Source organism: Amia ocellicauda, chromosome 11 (assembly GCF_036373705.1).
Source record: "Amia ocellicauda isolate fAmiCal2 chromosome 11, fAmiCal2.hap1, whole genome shotgun sequence".
Taxonomy (NCBI): domain Eukaryota; kingdom Metazoa; phylum Chordata; class Actinopteri; order Amiiformes; family Amiidae; genus Amia; species Amia ocellicauda.
In genome coordinates, this window is record NC_089860.1 from 3,654,820 (window position 1) to 3,675,416 (window position 20,597).

The 20,597-nt window shown below is 37.0% G+C and overlaps 1 protein-coding gene across 7 annotated transcripts in view; it reads left to right on the forward strand.

Moving 5' to 3' along the window:
- The first annotated feature begins 1,830 nt into the window (after window positions 1–1,830).
- The window catches only part of ankhd1 (ankyrin repeat and KH domain containing 1), a 165,101-nt gene continuing 146,334 nt past the window's right edge, over window positions 1,831–20,597 (forward strand). For 6 of the 7 annotated variants that reach the window (XM_066716403.1, XM_066716405.1, XM_066716404.1 and 3 more), the window contains exon 1: window positions 1,832–2,297. In XM_066716403.1, the coding sequence (XP_066572500.1) occupies window positions 2,022–2,297 (276 nt within the window). In that variant the 5' untranslated portion in view covers window positions 1,832–2,021. Of the gene's footprint in view, window positions 2,298–20,597 lie in introns of all 7 variants that reach the window. The other variant, XM_066716409.1, reaches the window with a different exon arrangement.

Consider the following 20,597-nt stretch of genomic DNA (forward strand, 5'->3'; position numbering starts at 1 on the left):
TGTTATCAATCAATGTGTTAGAGAACAAGAAAAGAAAAGCAAGAACATAAGGATACTAATGAATAATCCCCAAAAAGTTCTCAAAGGCACTTGAACAAGGTAAGCAAACCATCTGCATAGAGAAGTGTTTTTAAGCATGGCTTTCAAGTGGGAGATTGTTCCATAAACAGGTATAATGAATAAAGGCTTGTCAAGAAAGGAGAGCTAAGTTTAACCACTGTAGACACTAGGAATCAAGTATACTGATATCATCTGGCATATAAGAATGTTATAAGTATGTCATTAATGTATGTCATTGACAAGAATTTAAAGATAATTCTGTACATCACTGGAAGGCAGTGTAACCATTTACTTCTGTACAAAAATGTACACTCTTATAGCATTCTGAAGGATTTTGTTCAAACGCGACTCTAAAGTAAATAATTTAAGCTTTTAATTGAAAATTCAAAACTATTTCCAGTTCTCAAATTGTTTGACAGTGTAAGAAATTATTTTGGTCAAGGGCTTAGACAAAATCAAAACTTTGCTCTGCTTGAGAATTGCAAATTACAAACCTGTACCCTATAATTTACTGTCAGAAAATAAAAATCTACTGCTAGTAAATGAAAATGTGACAGGGAAAAGGTTTGTAATTTGCTATTGTCTATTTAATTGGACTCCTATTAAGAGCTATTAAGAGAGTCCTGTTCTTTAAATATATTTATCAATAACAATAGATATAAAAAGCTTTGTAACTTTGGTAGCTTTGTAAGTAAAAACAAACAAACAAACAACAGAATGTTTGGGAACTTAAATGTGTTATGTTTGTGTTGTATGCTTACTTATAAGTTTAATTAAAAAACATAAAACAAATGCGACTGTGGCAAAGTACCATATAAAAGTATTACTTTAGTACACATTAGCCTCTCTAAACCCAGTTCTGTTTGTATAGGCTACTCTAAATACACTGCTTTCGTACTCAGATCCAAAACCTTTAACAGGGCACATTTGTTAACACACATATTTAGGTTTATAGCCTACTTATTATAAGTAAAACTCACTTTGAGGTTACAGTGGAGTTGTTACCCGACATATTAGGGTCACTTGATAACATATATTTTAATCGAAATAAATCCGTGTTACAAAAGAGCTGTTGATATGCAGTACACAGGTAAAGCTGTCTTCCAGCTTAAGACAAATGAGCTGCAGTGATGGGCTCGCCTAATAGAACTACATTTCCCACCTATTTCGGTACTACCCGGGGTTCGCTTCGAAACCAAAGCGTACATGGGCCAATAATAACTGTACTGCGCACCAGACTGGTCGCACCCTGTTGTCCAATTGCGCACTTCGGACACACATAACACGGACAAAACGGTCTGGCAGTCTTACGCAGTGACAAGATAATTAAAGCTGAAGCGAAACCCGACTATAAGCAATCTTACAACTTGACAAACCATTCGCAAAAAAGGAAAGAAATCGGGAATGTGTAGTTTTCTACAGATAAATTAGATACATCGCCGGCATCTGATCACTCAGTAAATATTGGTTTAATCTAGCTCTCGTGCGGATCCATAACCCAAATTAACCTTTACTTTTTGAAATAAAAATAAAGATAGGCGGATCGTGTGGGAGGGAATATGTGATTGACGTCGGCAATATCCAATCGTCGATTAGAAACGCTGTTTCCTGGCGTTAAATCGCAAAGTCCCCCACGAGAGACCTGTAAACCGAACTTGACGTCGCGTGCGGAGGTTTGATAAACGCACTTCACAGCCAATCCGTTTGCAGGTTAACACGAGATTTGATAATCCTATTGGCATAAGGCTTGAAGAGGGGCGGGGTTTTATAGGAATAGTGCGTAGTGGGTTAGGTTGTTAGAAAGTTAATGGCTGGGGGGAAAGGGATTCTGTTCTCTTCTCGCTTCAGGAGAGTTTCGGGATTTTCTGAAGTAAAAACACCATAATTTATAAACAAATATAAACCCGAAGGAAGTTAAAAACAATATTACGTTTGTTAAACCACATATTATATAGGGAAGTATGCAGGATGCAGTAGCCGGGACGGCAATGCTGACGGACGGCTTCGAGGACGAGATTGACTCGGTGACTCCGCGCTCCCCCGCCGTAGGGATGGGGGTAGGAGCCGCACCAGGAGCCGGACTCGGTGGCCTAGGGATCGGTGTTGGCGGAAAGAAGGTGCGCTTATTCGGCGATGCTGGCGGGCCCGCAGCAGAAAGGCTGGATTTTAAACTCGCTGCGGCCGCAGTGCTTTCCTCCGGGCCGGGATCCGGCAGCGACGAAGACGAGGTTTCTGAGGTAAGCTTGGACACGATCCTTTTAACCCACTCCCTCCCCCAGTAAATATTATCAATACAACCCCAATTATGGTACAGAAATGTGCACAGTTTACGTAATTGGGTACGGTCATTTCTAATTCGACCCAATATACAACGGACACGATTATATTATCCCATTTTAATCTCACAATGTTTTATTTATGGCGGAGGCTGTGGACAGGGCCTAGTAGTATTTAGTAGTAATGGAAACAACAGTGCACACACCACAAGTTTGCTGCTTATTTCTTTAGGCAGATAAACGAGTCGTGGAGAAAATTATCTTGTAATCATTTTTTCGTTATAACATTGATACATTTACGTCACTGTATAAGTATTGTGCACGCATTTTTTCATCAAATAATGTTAACGGAGAAATGTTGGCGTGTCGTGTTTTAATTGAGACTGACGAGATAACTGGTTTCCAGACGTTTCCTGTAGATGAAGACTATTCCTATCAGATATGTACATATTTATTGACCTTCATATAAAATGACCGATGTCGTATCTAGCCATGTAATGTAACCACCAAATGTACACATACATGTGTACTTGTAATATGGCAGTTTTGTTCCACACTCCCTGGCGATTGTGTTCCAATCTTGGGTTCAGTATAAACTGAACATATCAGTTAAATTCTCCACTTAGTGTATAACAACTTTATCCAATGAAATAACAAACTATCAAATTATAGAAAAACCTTTAAAATGGGATTTCACAACAGCCTGCATATTGCCACCTGCCCCCGATTGGCAAATTAGAGAGATCCTGTCAAATCGCATTCAAAATTGAGATCGCAAACCTGTCGAGCACGTCTACTTTACAATTATGCGTCTTCGAAATCTAATCCCATATTTACACGTCTTTGAATGCTATTTTATATATATTTTATATTTATATTATGTGTGTGTGTGTGTGTGTGTATAATGCATAAAATGTATGTTTTTGTGTCACTGAACGTGTATTGATACGATTTACTGTAAAATACCCTATTTATGCACGAAGATAATACATATTTAAAGAAACAGAGACTGCTCCAAGAAGCCCTTCATGGAACGTTAATGTATTCTCCAAATTGTATTTATCATGGTGGAAATACAGATGATTTTTAAGTAAATGTATTCAGTTTGTCAAGTCAAAAAACACATCCACTTTACAGTTGAATTCAACGTGCTCAGAAATATTACAATTAAGAATATGTATAATAATAATTCAAACCCAGCTTAGAAGAGAGCATCATTGCAATCACTTATTTTCTTTCTCATTGGCATGAGAGTTTGGTGGGCTGGTATCTCCATATAAATGTTATTCGCTCTTCTACAGCCGTTCTGCTATCATCGGGAAGGACGCGTTTCTCCCCCTCTTGTTCGGGACTGTAAATTCCCTTTTCGGAGCTCATGTGATCAAAGGTGTGTGCTTGACTGGAAAATAAACATATATATTCACTTTGATGCCAGTTCCATGTGAAAAAATAAATGCTAATACAGAAATGAAAATAAGATTACCATTTGCTAAGGCAGTTTGATACTGTCTAGATTTTACAACATGCAAAAATTTAGAAAAACTGATGTTGAACATGCACAATTCTATTTTTCAAGAATGTAGTGTGCATTAACCTGAACTGGCCCTATATGTCGTAGCTTTCTACACGCAAATGTCAAGCTCGGAAACTGTGTTCATGTGACATTTCTTCAAAACCTTCACAAGTTGCTTTAATCACTGGATAATAAAATCTATGTAGTTGTATTAACATTCTTGTTTCCCCATCCATATCCTGTGGTGATTTTTCATGTCAATTTCACTTTAAGGAGCTTTGGCATGACAAACAAATTTGTGTTGTCAAAGCAACTGGATATTACATACATGTATGGAAAATAAAATAATAAATTGCAATGCTTTATAAAATGTATTACAGTATAATTTAAAAATGACAATTATATTTTATACATGTAAAGAAAGAATAGAGAGAATAATCTTAATATACATAAACAATTTACTTTGTTTTTATGATTTATTTGTTGTCTTTGAAAATTTGTTATAAAAACATTTTCAGAAATGGCTTGTATAAGTTGGTTGGGGAAATGTGTGATGGCATATATTCACATCTCCCAATACTTTGACTGCTGTGTGTGTGTAAGATTTTCAACCAGCTGTGCCTCTCAGACAGGTGCAAAATAACCTACTTCAATGTAAGCTGTTCAACTACAACAGCTTTTTTTGGTTCCCACATTGCCTAGAGATAACATTGTGTTCTTGGAATAAGTCATATTACGTTTTGGGGAGACTTCCAATTGTATAATAATTTCTGTGTGGAAGATGACTTGTGTTTCAGTTTTCTGCTTCCAGTGATACACTGAAACACTGGAGCAGTTACACCTAAGTAAAGCCAATATGCATTCCTATCACGTGTAATCAAATCCGTTAATTGTTTCATCTGCAATTTTTGCTGGAAGAGTTGGTTATTGGGGCAGATATATGTAGGAAAAACAGAATAATGCAAATAATACCATAAAATGCAAAATATTCAATAGGGAAATAACAGGAGAGTGCATATTATATAAAATATACTTTTTAATCTTATTCACTTTATAGTATTGATCAAATACAGAATATATTTCAGGTGTTCAGTTAAGGCCCAGGACACCATTATCAATATTCAGATTGTTTTGTTATTGGAAGCCAAATAACATCTTAAGGATTATTGTGATTGACATGCATTTACACACGTTGAAGTGCATTACGTTACTGAAATAACGCATAACACAACTTGCATTTTTTGTGTCCGAAACCATTATTTTCCTAAACATTTTTTAAATACGTGTAATATATAAAATTGTTCTATGATATTTGCTTTATATGGAACCAATTTAATTTAATTTAAATATAATTCCTTTTTTGAGTTTTGGTGTTCCAAAGCCCCAAAAATGTCAGGTGGTGCAACCGTCTGAACATTTATGCAGAGAACAAATTTGTAGTGAAAAGGTTATTTTACTCAATAAAATTCTTAATGAAATAGTTTGGCAAAATTGTATGTTAAATTGCTTATAAATTAAGTTAACAGTGCTAAACAGTGTTAAATGTTTTCTATTAAAAAAAAAAAAAAAAAGTCAGAAAAATTAATTTCTCCAAATGTCAAATGGTGCAACCCATAGAAAAAACCTTTTTATTTAATATTACTTTAAGAAAACTATGAACAGGATATGGCACCACAAAAGAAGACCCAAGATGACCCCTATGCTGCAGTAACAAGATTAGCAATTCTCTCACAGATATTTGATAATTTGACATTTTTGAGCCATGCTGAGGTTGGGTCAAGTTACCATGTCAGGTAACCCCTGGAAAACTACAAAACAAAAATGGTTTTGTAGCAATTTGTTTTATTTTAAAAATGTATGTATACACTTTAGTTCAAGGCCAAAAGTTAATATAGGTGTCCAAGGTGCTTGTTAGATTTGAATTGAGTTTGAAAAGTCAGATGGTGCAACCAGAATTAGTTACACCAATGGAAAAACGTCATTAATTCATGTTTTTCAATATTAAATACATTTGAATGATCATAATAATCTATCTGTATGATATTAAGTTAAGTGCATCTATTTTAATTCATTTTTGTTTCAAAAGAAACACCTGAACTAAATAAATTAACCCAGCATCTCATTGTGACCCTCCAGTCATTCATGAAAGAATGTTTGATAGTTAATGTATGCAATACACTGAATTTATGGTCAGGCTTATAAATTCATAAATTTCATAGAGAATGTATTTTTAAAATATTTTCAAAGATGTTTTCACTTTTGTGTCTTCAGAAAATAATGCCTTTTATATTTCATGAAAACTGATTTTTGGTTTATATTTTTGCATTTTATGGTACACATTTTCTTTAAAGTTTTCTGCATAGGTTAGGTTATTTCAATTGCACATTATTCCTTCATTTCTTATGCCATTTTCACCCAACAACATCTACACATTTCAGTTTGAGTGGTATTTTAACATACAATTTTCATTTCAAAATGTTCCTTACAGTTTAATGGAGGAAAAGGTCAAGAATTTCAATTTCTGAAAACACATTTCTGTTTTTGTGAAAAAGAACTTGGTAGTAGTGTAACATAATGTCTGATCATGATCAGCTATGCAGAAAATTATAGTACAGTTTGTCTAATTTCATTTGATAGGTGTCACGTACCTGTATTCCTAATAAAAATATAATATATAAAAACTTAAAATACGTGAAAATGGGGTTTAGTTAAAATCCAAAAGAAACCAGAATAAAATGCATGCACTTGTTATTTTGTGATCAGGTGGCACAACCAGTCATGGTCATGTGGTGCAACCAGAACATTAATATTTTAAAACATCAATTTTCATTGCAACTACAAAGTTGTCATAAATATATCTTTAACACCTTATATAATGTATACAAACATATTTATTACAGTTTTATAAGCTTTTATTTCTCCCTGTGGGAAATTGGATGCTTAAAAACATAAATAAGTGTCCTTTTTCTAAGAAATTTAATAAAAGCCCCATAAATAAAGACTTTACATGGAAATTTAGTATGTCTTATGTATTTTAGACAGTACAATGATTTCATATATACTAGTATTCAGTTGTGGGAAATACGGTTGCTCCACCTGACATTTCTTGGGTGGTAAAATCAGAAATTGTATAAATAAATAATGAAATTTTTCTGTGCATTTTTTTTTTCATTTTGAAAACCTTATTTGTCATTGACCCAAATACACATTTACTGTACTGTACGAAATGTATCATGCAACCACATTTGAAATGTGCAGAAACCAAAATTGTACAGTTAAAAAGTTTAGATATAAGCTGTTGAACTAAAACATTTTACAAAATGGAACCTGTATAGTAATTGAATCATTTATACAAACTTTTAAATATATTTTTATGCAACTGACCAAGGCAATACACTCATTTAATATATGTAAACATGAAATTAAACCACTTTGAAATAAGTTGGGTGAGTAAATGTCTACATGACCAGGATTGTTTTAAATTCAATCCTGTTGAAGCTTTCAGGGAGGGAAGAAAATTAAATATTTTTGTATTTTGAGATCCAACCTGAAATGTGGGTAGAATTGTAATTGATTTTGCAATTAGTAGTTTGCACTATTATGAAAGTGAGCCACAATAATTTAATTGGACATCTGTTTGTTTGAATATAAAGCTTTAATCTTTTCCTTTAAAGTTTGCATTTATCTGAAAGGAGGAAATGTTAACATCAAGCCAAATTTCAGGCTTGAATTGTTTACATTGTGTAGGTTGCTGAGTTCTAGAAGAGAGTACTGAAGAACTAGGATGAAAATACATGTGGCGTGTACCGAGATGTTGTGACTGCTCTTAATTTTTCTCCTAGGCGTGAAGGTAAAAAATAAAATAATGCTGTTTTATTATTTGTAGTTTCCTTTTGCTTGAAGTAAATACATTTTCTAGTCTTCCTTCTGCTATTTGAGGATTTTCACATTTGAGAAGCCCTTGATAAACCTCTCGAGGGTGGAATGTTTTGAAATGTTCACCCTGGCTGACTGCAGGCTGTTTTGAGCTGCAGTTTAAATTTGAGGTCCAGGATTAGACACATTGCCAGGCCTTCTAGCATTTGCAAGCATGAGCAGTAACAGTGTTGCACTCTGGGATCTGTAGTGGATTAATGGGGACTATATTTTTATTACTACTCCAAGAGTAACAATGGAACTACAGCTCCCACAAATCATTCAGTGCATTCCTTTCATATACATTCTTAAAGAGTGCTGTGTTGTTTCTCTCTAGTGTCATTGCTGCTGGGACCCCCTCCTGTCAATTTTATTTACTGTTCTGATGAGGGAAATATACATGTAGAAATAATGAAGATCATTGTTTCCAGTTTGTGTGTAGCTTTTCCTCCTTTTATAATTTTGTAATGTTAATGTTTGTACCATTCTAAACATAAATATAAATCTGCAGCCCTGTTCATGAAGAGACACAATCTCTGCAGGTTTCTGTTTTCATGGAGCTGTGACATGTATCTTGACCTGTTTTATTAATTCAAATGAACATGTGTTCCAGGTATCTACTCATTTACTTTTTTTAAATGACTCTTAAGTTTGTGGAACTTTTTAATTATGAAAAGGGCTTGTAGACATCAGGGTTAACTCATTCATGCAGATGTATGTAGAATTTTAATTTTGTGAATTTTGTGATCCAGTAGATTTTATTTAATTTAGCTTTATACATGCACACAAGCCTCCTGTCACTGTTCAAAGTGGCAATAATAAATACATTTTAATCAAAATGTTTCTCATTGAAGAAAACACATCAGTTTTATTTTTAAGAATTATTTGACACTACAAACATTCTATAGAAATGTAGCCACATGCTGCATTAATCAAATAGGCATTTTAATGAGAGGGTGTTTTTGTATTTTTGTATTTATGGTCTTATGGTCCATGGTCTTTAGCAGCCCTCCCTGAAGAGATGAACTCTGATTAAGTCAGGATCCTGCTCTGAGAGGACTATTTTTCATGAGCCTCAGGCTATGAAGCATTAAAAAAAAAAAAAATTAGATCAAATTTGGCTCAGTGTTGTAACCATTATCCATCTTGCACTGAGGCTTTGCTATGTGTTTTTTTTGATGCAGAAGCATGTCTCCCTGCAGTCCAAATGTATGTTCCTACAGTTTCTCAAAGTTCTGATAGTTTGCCCACAGTAAAATAATTGACACTCCCACATACTGCTGGTGCTTTAAGCTGTTAACTGTGGGAACAGCAAAGTCCTTTTGATTCTTACAGTATAGGTATCACTGTATGCTGTTGAATTTTTCATTGCCTTTGGCTGGGAGATGTCTTCTGAGCACCCCTCATTTAAAATAGTTTGGAGGAACTGAAGACTACCTGCCCCATGACATAAACTGGGATTACATTGTTTGATCTTAGACCCTGTTCACACTTATTAGGCCGGCCCTGGGCCACCTCAAATTTAGTCCAGCTTCTTTTCTGACCGTGTTCACAGTTGAGCTTTTAGGAGGCCTAAGTACATTCACATATGCAGCTCAAAATGACATTAGATGTGCTTACAGGTGTATGCGATGTATTTATAATCACAACTTATTAATATTGATATATACACTCACCTAAAGGATTATTAGGAACACCTGTTCAATTTCTCATTAATGCAATTATCTAACCAACCAATCACATGGCAGTTGCTTCAATGCATTTAGGGGTGTGGTCCTGGTCAAGACAATCTCCTGAACTCCAAACTGAATGTCTGAATGGGAAAGAAAGGTGATTTAAGCAATTTTGAGCGTGGCATGGTTGTTGGTGCCAGACGGGCCGGTCTGAGTATTTCACAATCTGCTCAGTTACTGGGATTTTCACGCACAACCATTTCTAGGGTTTACAAAGAATGGTGTGAAAAGGGAAAAACATCCAGTATGCGGCAGTCCTGTGGGCGAAAATGCCTTGTTCATGCTAGAGGTCAGAGGAGAATGGGCCGACTGATTCAAGCTGATAGAAGAGCAACTTTGACTGAAATAACCACTCGTTACAACCGAGGTATGCAGCAAAGCACGTACAACCTTGAGGCGGATGGGCTACAACAGCAGAAGACCCCTTCCGGGTACCACTCATCTCCACTACAAATAGGAAAAAGAGGCTACAATTTGCACAAGCTCACCAAAATTGGACAGTTGAAGACTGGAAAAATGTTGCCTGGTCTGATGAGTCTCGATTTCTGTTGAGACATTCAGATGGTAGAGTCAGAATTTGGCGTAAACAGAATGAGAACATGGATCCATCATGCCTTGTTACCACTGTGCAGGCTGGTGGTGGTGGTGTAATGGTGTGGGGGATGTTTTCTTGGCACACTTTAGGCCCCTTAGTGCCAATTGGGCATCGTTTAAATGCCACGGCCTACCTGAGCATTGTTTCTGACCATGTCCATCCCTTTATGACCACCATGTACCCATCCTCTGATGGCTACTTCCAGCAGGATAATGCACCATGTCACAAAGGTCGAATCATTTCAAATTGCTTTCTTGAACATGACAATGAGTTCACTGTACTAAACTGGCCCCCATAGTCACCAGATCTCAACCCAATAGAGCATCTTTGGGATGTGGTGGAACGGGAGCTTCATGCCCTGGATGTGCATCCCACAAATCTCCATCAACTGCAAGATGCTATCCTATCAATATGGGCCAACATTTCTAAAGAATGCTTTCAGCACCTTGTAGAATTAAGGCAGTTCTGAAGGCGAAAGGGGGTCAAACACATTATTAGTATGGTGTTCCTAATAATCCTTTAGGTGAGTGTATATGCTATTGATCGATTCTATATTTTCATTGAAAGTAATTTTAACCCTTTGCAGACAAATTTTCCCGATATAATAAATAAATAAATCAATCAATGGGGAATCAAATTAATATATTTCAAATGTCTATCTTCGGTTTTGCAATTCACCCGAAAGCAAAGCACATTTAATAGGACATCTACATTAAGTCACAAGTCGTATGCATTAGTTTTCAATAGCCTATTGAGATTTATAGTCTGAAAATGTTACATACACACACAGTACGTATATTACAGTAGTAGTGCTTCAAAACTGTCCGTCTCTTTGGTGCGGTTTGCTGCAGCTTGATCTGTCCTATGCAATCCAAGCTGTTGCTCGGTATATCTTCTGAGTTCCTCAGAAAAACATGCAACCTTTTCTCTGGACTCCACTGCGTTTGTTGTAATTTTGCATTTTTATTTTCCTTTTTACTTGGTTGGGTGATTGATAGCCATTGATCACTTCTAAAGTTATATCCTCATAGACAGCAGCGCTCGTACACTTCCTTCGGTTTCTTTTTTAACTTTTTATCCATCCACATTGTAAACTGTGCTTTAATTTCTGCATCAGCCTAGTTTCCTCAAAGCTGGTATTTGTAATTGTACTGCTCAGCTCAATATAATTTCGGATTGCATACTAAACGCCTGGTCTCATTTTAAAATGCATTGATTTGAATGGAAACCTGCATTGGTTAAATTTATATCGTTTTAATGGAAAATTTGGATAAGTCCCGTTCACAATTTCACAAGGCATTTTACACCTGAAAATTGCATACTTTTACATTTCAGACTTCAGTCATACTTAGAAGAAAAATCAATAGCAAGTTTACCAGAGGGCACACTTTTATTTTCATTGACTGAGTAGTTTTGAACTGTTTACATTATAACTCATTACTTAGCCCATACTTATTATATAAAGATGCGAGCTAGTAAAATGTATCCGCACATTTAATGCTATAGATCGATATAACATTCAAACAATATAGAGATCAGCGGATAAAATTTACTTTTTTGGCCACAAGCCACTGAGTCTGGTAGAAGGAAAAAACGTACCAGCCACTTGGTATTTTTACCAGCCCAAGGCAAACATCACCAAAAATGCATGAGGGTGTGTAAATATGTGGTGAACATGTTAAACAGTGGCATTTATTCAGGTAATTAATCAATTACTATAACAAAAGCTAACTGCACACCTGTAAACAGGTGTGTATGAGGGAAAAGGATCTGGATGGAATAAACATGCTCCCACACAGTTTCTACTTGCAAGTGTTATAAGGTCTTTAAAATGCCTTAACATTAGCGTCCTTGTGGCAATGTTTTCCAGTCACAACAGCGAATTACAAAATGTATGAGACCTATCTAGCTAGCTAATTTATACAGTCTACTTGACTAAACGATTGACTTTTCCTCTCCAAACGACACTCAGACTGCCGCTCTGTGTTCGGAAACAACTGTGCGTTCGAGTTCCAGTGAATACAAGATAAATAGCAATAGCTGGCTGTGTGTGTATTCATATGTTTGTTTTGCGGTCCTCTTTCCTTTTCTGTCATATTATAATTCTGAAACACTTTGATCCAGGTAATTAAAAAGTCAGTAATTAAGACGATGAAAAGTAATTAAGTAATTTCCCGTAGACTTGTTGGCTATCTGCCAAAGTGGCTGTTAAGATTGACAGATTTACCGCCACTGGCTAAATCTCCCCACATTTAGCGTGTGGTGGGTGTTTATTTTATTCCCTGATCAGGACCCACACATCACAATCACACACTAGATCTTGGTATTACCTGTGGGGTAGAGATTCATAACATAATAATATCACCCCAAAATCAGACAATTTTTGACCACTGCCTTATTACATTTGAGCTGCTTGGTGCTTGTATATTTACGACGGTTGCTTTCCATAGTTGGTAGAGATTATACTGTGTTTGCTCTTGTTTGGCTTTTTTGGTGCCTGTATTTACGTCTGCGTTGGCGATAATCGGTGTCTCCTTTGAATCAGACACTTGAGTCTCTGGGGGCATGGTCTGAGTTGCGTCACATGCTGATGCTTTTCACCCGGCCCAGGGCCGCCTTAAAACTATGACCCCCTTCACATATGAGTTATGAGTCACATATGAGGCCTGGGATGGCCTAAATCTCATATGTGAACGGGGTCTTATACTCCTGCTGGCTCAACATGAGGGCACTACTGCATGTCGGAAAGAGCACCACCTTCAAATGTCTGTAGACGTGCTTAAGAATTTCAAATCCAATAGTTTAAAACATTGCCCTTGTTCTACCAAAAGGATAAGAACTGTATTATTGGAACTGTCAAAGTCAAGTAAATCATCCTAAGCATTAGTGTTGGGAGATGCATCTCTTGTGTTTTTATACAGGATAAGTGATTGAATATTTTGTAACAAAAATTATCCCAGTTACGTATAAATGTGATGTCTACAAAAAGTTCCCTGTCATATAAGGCTTGGAAATGGGAAATATTCAACTAAAGGAAATGATCGTCTGTATAGCTGTGATAGTTTTCCTATGTGTTTATTATAAAAATACAGATCTGTTGATCTCATTAACTGTGTATAGGGCAGTGCCACTATCTAAAACCACTAAAAAAACAAACTTTTTGCACTGCCACTCCCTCAGACAAGCTGGAAGTGATGAGAGGATATGGGCCCAGCAGGCAAATTTATTACATTTCTTTCTGAAATATCACCTGATAGTAAATTTTTCCTGTGTTCAGTCTGGCATTCAAATTAGTGCAGTTAAATGTTTATCAAAATTAATTAGTCTGTCACGAGTTATGGTTTCAGTTTTATATATATATTTTTAAATCAGTCAGTCACTTTTATTTATATAGCACATTCAAAAATGACAGTTGGCCAAAGTGCTGTACAAAATCAACAATGACAAAATTCATAACAAAAACACAAGGACAACATGAAAGACACAATGACAATAAGAGAGTACCACTAAACCTGCATAGTTTCATAAGCAACAGAAAACAAATAAGTTTTAAGAAGAGATTGAAAACCATCAAAAGTTGTAGAAGACCTTATATAGACAGGTCAATTATTCCAGATTTTAAAAGTAAGAAATCTAACTTGAGTTACAGGGAGAGAAAGACTAGAAGTGAGAAAACAACATGCTTATAAAACAGTGACTAATAAACTATGAACATTGTACATAATGTATGTATTGTATCATACCAGATTTTTGTGTGAAAGCTCACATTTTCAAGGTTGAATGGTAGTTTGTTTCATAGTCTCATAATTGACTACCCCTAAAATTGTGGAGATTACAGTCCTTGGAGTCCAGTGTGAGGTGTATTTTCAGGCAGTGTAATACAATTTGATATCAGTATTTTGGCAGGGCAGTCAGCTTTCAAATAGCGGTTCCTTGACGAAGTGTGGTGTTAGCAGATCGTTGAAGGATGGACAGGTGCTAGTGGATTGTCGACAGGGGTGTTTTCATAGTGAACGAGAGCGGGGCACAGAACATGCACTTATTTTCCCCCTCTCCTGTCGATCAAGGGGGACCGCTTTTGATAAGGGAAACACTGGATATATAGCAGAGCTTAGACCCAGATGATGACTTAATGATAATTTGGGTGATAGGTGAAATGTCTTGAAGAAATGATGTGTGGCCCTAAACCCGGTTCCCAGCAGAGCAAACCCATTGGTGTGACTTACAGCAGGTTAACTATATAGGGAATTGTTTGCACATGGATTACATAGTAGGGTAGCTGCCATTGGCAAGTAAGATCTTTCTGTTCAGGTACTCTGTATTATAGAGTTGCCCATTTATTGTAAATGGTCAAAGAGTTGGCACCTTGAAGAAAAATGACCTGAAGATGACTGCTTATATACACCGATCAGCCATAACATTATGACCACCTGCCTAATATTGTGTAGGTCCCCCTTTTGCCGCCAAAACAGCCCTGACCCGTCAAGGCATGGACTCCACTAGACCTCTGAAGCTGTGCTGTGGTATCTGGCACCAAGACGTTAGCAGCAGATCCTTTAAGTCCTGTAAGTTGCGAGGTGGGGCCTCCATGGATTGGACTTGTTTGTCCAGCACATCCCACAGATGCTCAATTGGATTGAGCTCTGGGGAATTTGGAGGCCAAGTCAACACCTTGAACTCGTTATTCATCAGACCAGGCCGCCTTCCATTGCTCCGTGCTCCGGTTCTGATGCTCACATGCCCAGGCGCTTTCGGCAGTGGACAGGGGTCAGCATGGGCACCCTGACTGGTCTGTGGCTACACAGCCCCATACGCAGCAAACTGCAATGCACTGTGTGTTCTGACACCTTTCTTTCAGAACCAGCATTAACTTTTTCAGCAATTTGAGATACAGTAGGTCGTCTGTTGGATAGGTCCACACGGGCCAGCCTTCGCTCCCCACGTGCATCAATGAGCCTTGGCCGCCCATGACCCTGTCGCTGGTTCACCGCTTTTCCTTCCTTGGACCACTTCTGATAGGTACTGACCAGTGCAGACCGGGAACACCCCACAAGAGCTGCAGTTTTGGAGCTGCTCTGACCCAGTCGCCAAGCCATCACAATTTGGCCCTTGTCAAAGTCGCTAATATCCTTACGCTTGCCCATTGTTCCTGCTTCTAACACATCAACTTTGTGACAGGTGCCATGATAATGAGATTATCAGTGTTATTCACTTCACCTGTCAGTGGTCATAATGTTATGGCTGATCGGTGTATATACACACTAGGGGTGTGTATCTTTCCCTCTCTTACGATTCGATAAGATTTGATTCAGCTTTGAGTCATTACGATGTGATACAATACGATTCGATACAATGCGATTTGCTTCAATTCAAAGTGGTTGGATTTAGAAATACATTTAAAATAATTAATCCAACAAAGGGATAGAAATGTACAAACTGGCTGTTTCCCCTGCAATTATTATGACAGCCAATTTAACACATGGCAAAAGACTGAATAGCTGTAGGACTAGAAGATTTCAACCCTGAAGAGTTTGTGTGTAATTGATGTTGTAATCAACATTTTGGCTTAATCTGAATGAATTTGTTTTCTTCTCAGATCGGTATTAATGTTTTAAATAAAACCACAGTGTCTTTAAACTTTCAACTAGTTTCAAGTCGGAATACTGTACATTTAATAGTGGTGTGTGTGTGTGTCTCTTGAGGGCTGCAGGGATTTTATTTTTGGGGTGGTGAATAGCAGAAAAAAGTTGAAATCAAAGTTAAACAGATGCAAATGAATATGAAATCACTGTGGTGGTTTTGGTATAAGCGTGAAAATAAAACAATGTTTGCAATGATTCCAGACGCTGTGTGAGCCAGGGACTCTCAGCACAGAGCTGAACAGCCATTCAGTGTGTGAACTGTATATGAAATTGTGTTTTATACCCATTTAGAAACGTTTTACAATGAAAATTTAAGATGGTTCAGATTAAGTTATTTTGCATAAATATAAACTTAAATGCAAATTTGTATGTAGTCCACAGTACATTTGTATGAAGATCCCAAGACTAGCTTACCCCCATTAAACTGGGTTTGTTTCAAACTAATTCTGTTCGGTTAGTTTACTTTGAAACAATGTACCAGTGTGCTTGCTGTTCATACTTTCCTTATGTACAAACGTGCTGAGTTCAGGTTCGTTTCATGGTTCACTTCTGTGTTTTCTCAGGACTCACTTGTGTTCATATTGCAATAATCATTTGACCTTTGATTGTTTTGTGTTGATAAAAAATTGATATTTACATTTTTACATGATTAATACATATTAAAAAAATGGCAGCATAATGTGTACAATAGCAAATATTTATGAAGGTAATACAGTAACTACATACAGTAGTCCAACACATTTGACCATCCAAATAATAGGCCTATGGGTATGTTAAGTTGTGCAGAATGAATTGCTTTCCTGTTCAGATGTGCACACAGTTTCAAACTCTGACAACAGTCTGAATAGTGAACGCATCCAACTGTCTATTTAAACATACTCCAGTTATTGAATACAGCAATAGTCTACTATACTTGTAAATATTATAAACAGTGTTGCCATGCTGCATGATTGTTTTGCCTATATAAAAATATACAACAGTGAGATGCCCCATAAATATCCATCTAGGAATATTTTATGGCAGTAGCAGTAACTTTAAAAATGTACTTTTACTTTACATAATACATTAAACACAATGGGGTGTACCCAGCTACAACATAATATTGCTACAACGTTGTAGAAACGTAATTTACGTTGCTACAACTTTGTATAACAATGTGGCAACGTTGTTAGCTTGGGTATTCAAGTTTTTTTTTTTTTTTTTACAGCAATTTATTTCTGACTTTTCTCGCACAAACATAAGTACAAATAAGCTGCAAAATGGTGTAACACCCTTGGTGGTGATCCCCTAATATCCAACTGTTAAGATTACTGATGTTTCCATTAACAATAAGTAAATGAACAAATAGCCTACATATAAATGCACATGTTATCTTTGCTCCCTCCTTTAACAGTCGAAACAACACGTTATGTCCGGATGGGTGAAATATAGAGTTCGTTTCGTGATTGCAAAAGAACAAAGACCTTCCAGTGTCCCATTCAAATTAAGTGAAACAAACTCTTCTTTTGCCAAATGGTCAGGTTTCGGTTCGGTTTATTTGCCATTCGAAATCTGTTGTTCAGAACTGAACCTTTGGCTTGTTTTCGGCAACACCATCCCATTTCCTTGTAAAGCCTGTGTCTATGTAATGCCTAAAGTGACAATATTCAAAAGCCAGATGTTTGGGATTCTGTTTCCCCGTTTAGTATTCTTTTTAATTTGTATATAGTTATTCTGGTTGTTGGTAGTCTAATATACTACCATGGCCTTGTCAGATCCTTTTATTTAGTTAGTAAAAAGAGGTTGAAATGCTCTGAAGCAGGATGTGACCTCTACAACTGACTGCCTCCCCTCTCCCAACCCCACACTTCTCTCCCTCAAACTCACTCCCCTCCCCCCCTTCCAATGTTGTAATAGATTTTTTTTTTTTTTTTTTAACATGTTTTGTTAATGGGGTTTCATTTATTCAAGCATGATTTTTAAATTCTTCCAGTTTTTATTGAATGTCTTAATGTACTCTGAAATGAAAGCATAGAACAAATAAACAACTGGAGATAGAAATCATGGAATCGTTTTGGAAATTTTACCCCTCAGCTGACAAACCCCACTGGTACCCTTAAAAGGGCACCAAATCAGTTTGCTTCTTTTTAATCCCATGTGTGCTCTTCACTGTTTGCCAAGTGTTTGGTATAGAGATGAAACGGTATGAAAATTTCATATCACGAGTATAGTGACCAAAATTATCATGGTTATCAGTATTATCGCTGTATTTTTAAAATGTGCTGGAAATGTTCAAAAAGTACTGATACACACACTGAAATCATTTCACCAAAGTTTACATTGAAAACCAACAAACAACAAATACAATTAGCAGCACTATGCACTTTTTTTGTGCATAAACATTAAAATAATAACATTAACATTAAAGATGGCACCATGTGGCCATGAGATGTAAAACAGTGCACTGTGAGTCTTTGTTTTGTCCTGTTGCACCCCAGGGGGGCTGACACCTACCATTAAAATTATGGACTGATCATTTCTTTGTCAGTGGGCAAATGTACAAAATCAGCAGGGGATCAAATACTTTTTTCCCTCACTGTATTCATAGATTTATGTAAAATCTCAATATATTAACTTCAGTGGAAAGTTGCTTTTGGTTCCTCCAGTTAACAATACCTGCTTGTTACCTGCTACTCTGCGTTTTTTTTAAATGCTGACATTATGGTGTCTTTTGGAATAATTTCATTGACATCTTTTGTAAATATACCTTTATTTAAACTATATTAAAATATATATATGTAAATATTCCAGTTTCTCTTACAAGGTCTGTCAGTCCAATTTGGCACCCCATGTGTTCAGAATATGAATGAAAAAATATGCATTCGTTTGTGCTGCATTTGTGCTGGTTTGTGCCGCAAAAATCGTGCCAGAATGGTTCCCTAGATATTAAAGATTATATTTTATGAGCTGTGATGTCACCCAATATCCAAATTGCAACAAAATAGTATTTCATTTGTGCTATGTTCGTGTTGGTTTGTGCCTTTAAAAGAATGATTTGTGCTATTTATTGAGTTATTAAAGGTAGGGTGTGCAATCTTTTCCAGAAACATTTTATATTATACTGGTTGACAGTCTCTTCACATCCTGATAGCAATCAATAATTTAAGTGGTCTAAATGTAAAAATATATATATATATATACACTCACCTAAAGGATTATTAGGAACACCATACTAATACTGTGTTTGACCCCCTTTCGCCTTCAGAACTGCCTTAATTCTACAAGGTGCTGAAAGCATTCTTTAGAAATGTTGGCCCATATTGATAGGATAGCATCTTGCAGTTGATGGAGATTTGTGGGATGCACACCCAGGGCATGAAGCTCCCGTTCCACCACATCCCAAAGATGCTATATTGGGTTGAGATCTGGTGACTGTGGGGGCCAGTTTAGTACAGTGAACTCATTGTCATGTTCAAGAAAGCAATTTGAAATGATTCGACCTTTGTGATATGGTGCATTATCCTGCTGGAAGTAGCCATCAGAGGATGGGTACATGGTGGTCATAAAGGGATGGACATGGTCAGAAACAATGCTCAGGTAGGCCGTGGCATTTAAATGATGCCCAATTGGCACTAAGGGGCCTAAAGTGTGCCAAGAAAACATCCCCCACACCATTACACCACCACCACCAGCCTGCACAGTGGTAACAAGGCATGATGGATCCATGTTCTCATTCTGTTTACGCCAAATTCTGACTCTACCATCTGAGTGTCTCAACAGAAATCGAGACTCATCAGACCAGGCAACATTTTTCCAGTCTTCAACTGTCCAATTTTGGTGAGCTTGTGCAAATTGTAGCCTCTTTTTCCTATTTGTAGTGGAGATGAGTGGTACCCGGTGGGGTCTTCTGCTGTTGTAGCCCATCCGCCTCAAGGTTGTACGTGCTTTGCTGCATACCTCGGTTGTAATGAGTGGTTATTTCAGTCAAAGTTGCTCTTCTATCAGCTTGAATCAGTCGGCCCATTCTCCTCTGACCTCTAGCATCAACAAGGCATTTTCGCCCACAGGACTGCCGCATACTGGATGTTTTTCCCTTTTCACACCATTCTTTGTAAACCCTAGAAATGGTTGTGCGTGAAAATCCCAGTAACTGAGCAGATTGTGAAATACTCAGACCGGCCCGTCTGGCACCAACAACCATGCCACGCTCAAAATTGCTTAAATCACCTTTCTTTCCCATTCAGACATTCAGTTTGGAGTTCAGGAGATTGTCTTGACCAGGACCACACCCCTAAATGCATTGAAGCAACTGCCATGTGATTGGTTGGTTAGATAATTGCATTAATGAGAAATTGAACAGGTGTTCCTAATAATCCTTTAGGTGAGTGTATGTATGGTAGTATGCGGTTTCGAATAAGGCCACTGTGTAGTAAAACTTGCCTTGTGGGAGTGTGATAGAATGTCACTAACCTGGTAATTTACTCCTAAAACTGTAAGAATTCTAACTGAATGCATTGCTTGCACTGAGAAGAAACTGACTTCCGTGAAGTGGGCACCCCATGTTTTCAGAATATAAATACAAATATATGCATTCGTTTGTGCTGCATTTGTGCCGCAAAAATAGTTTGTGCCAGTATGGTTCCCGAGATATTAAATATTATATTTTATGAGCTGTCCCGTCATTCAGCGTACTATAATCAGCGTACCCCATCAACATCCAAATTGCACCAAAATAGTCTCATTCGTATGTGCTATGTTTGTGGCATATTTGTTTTCATCGGTGCAGTTAGTTTTTTTAGATATTAATTTAGTTATCAGTAATGTCACCAAGCACCCCATCAAACTCCAAATCGATCCAAAGTGGTGTCATTCGTTTGTGCTGGT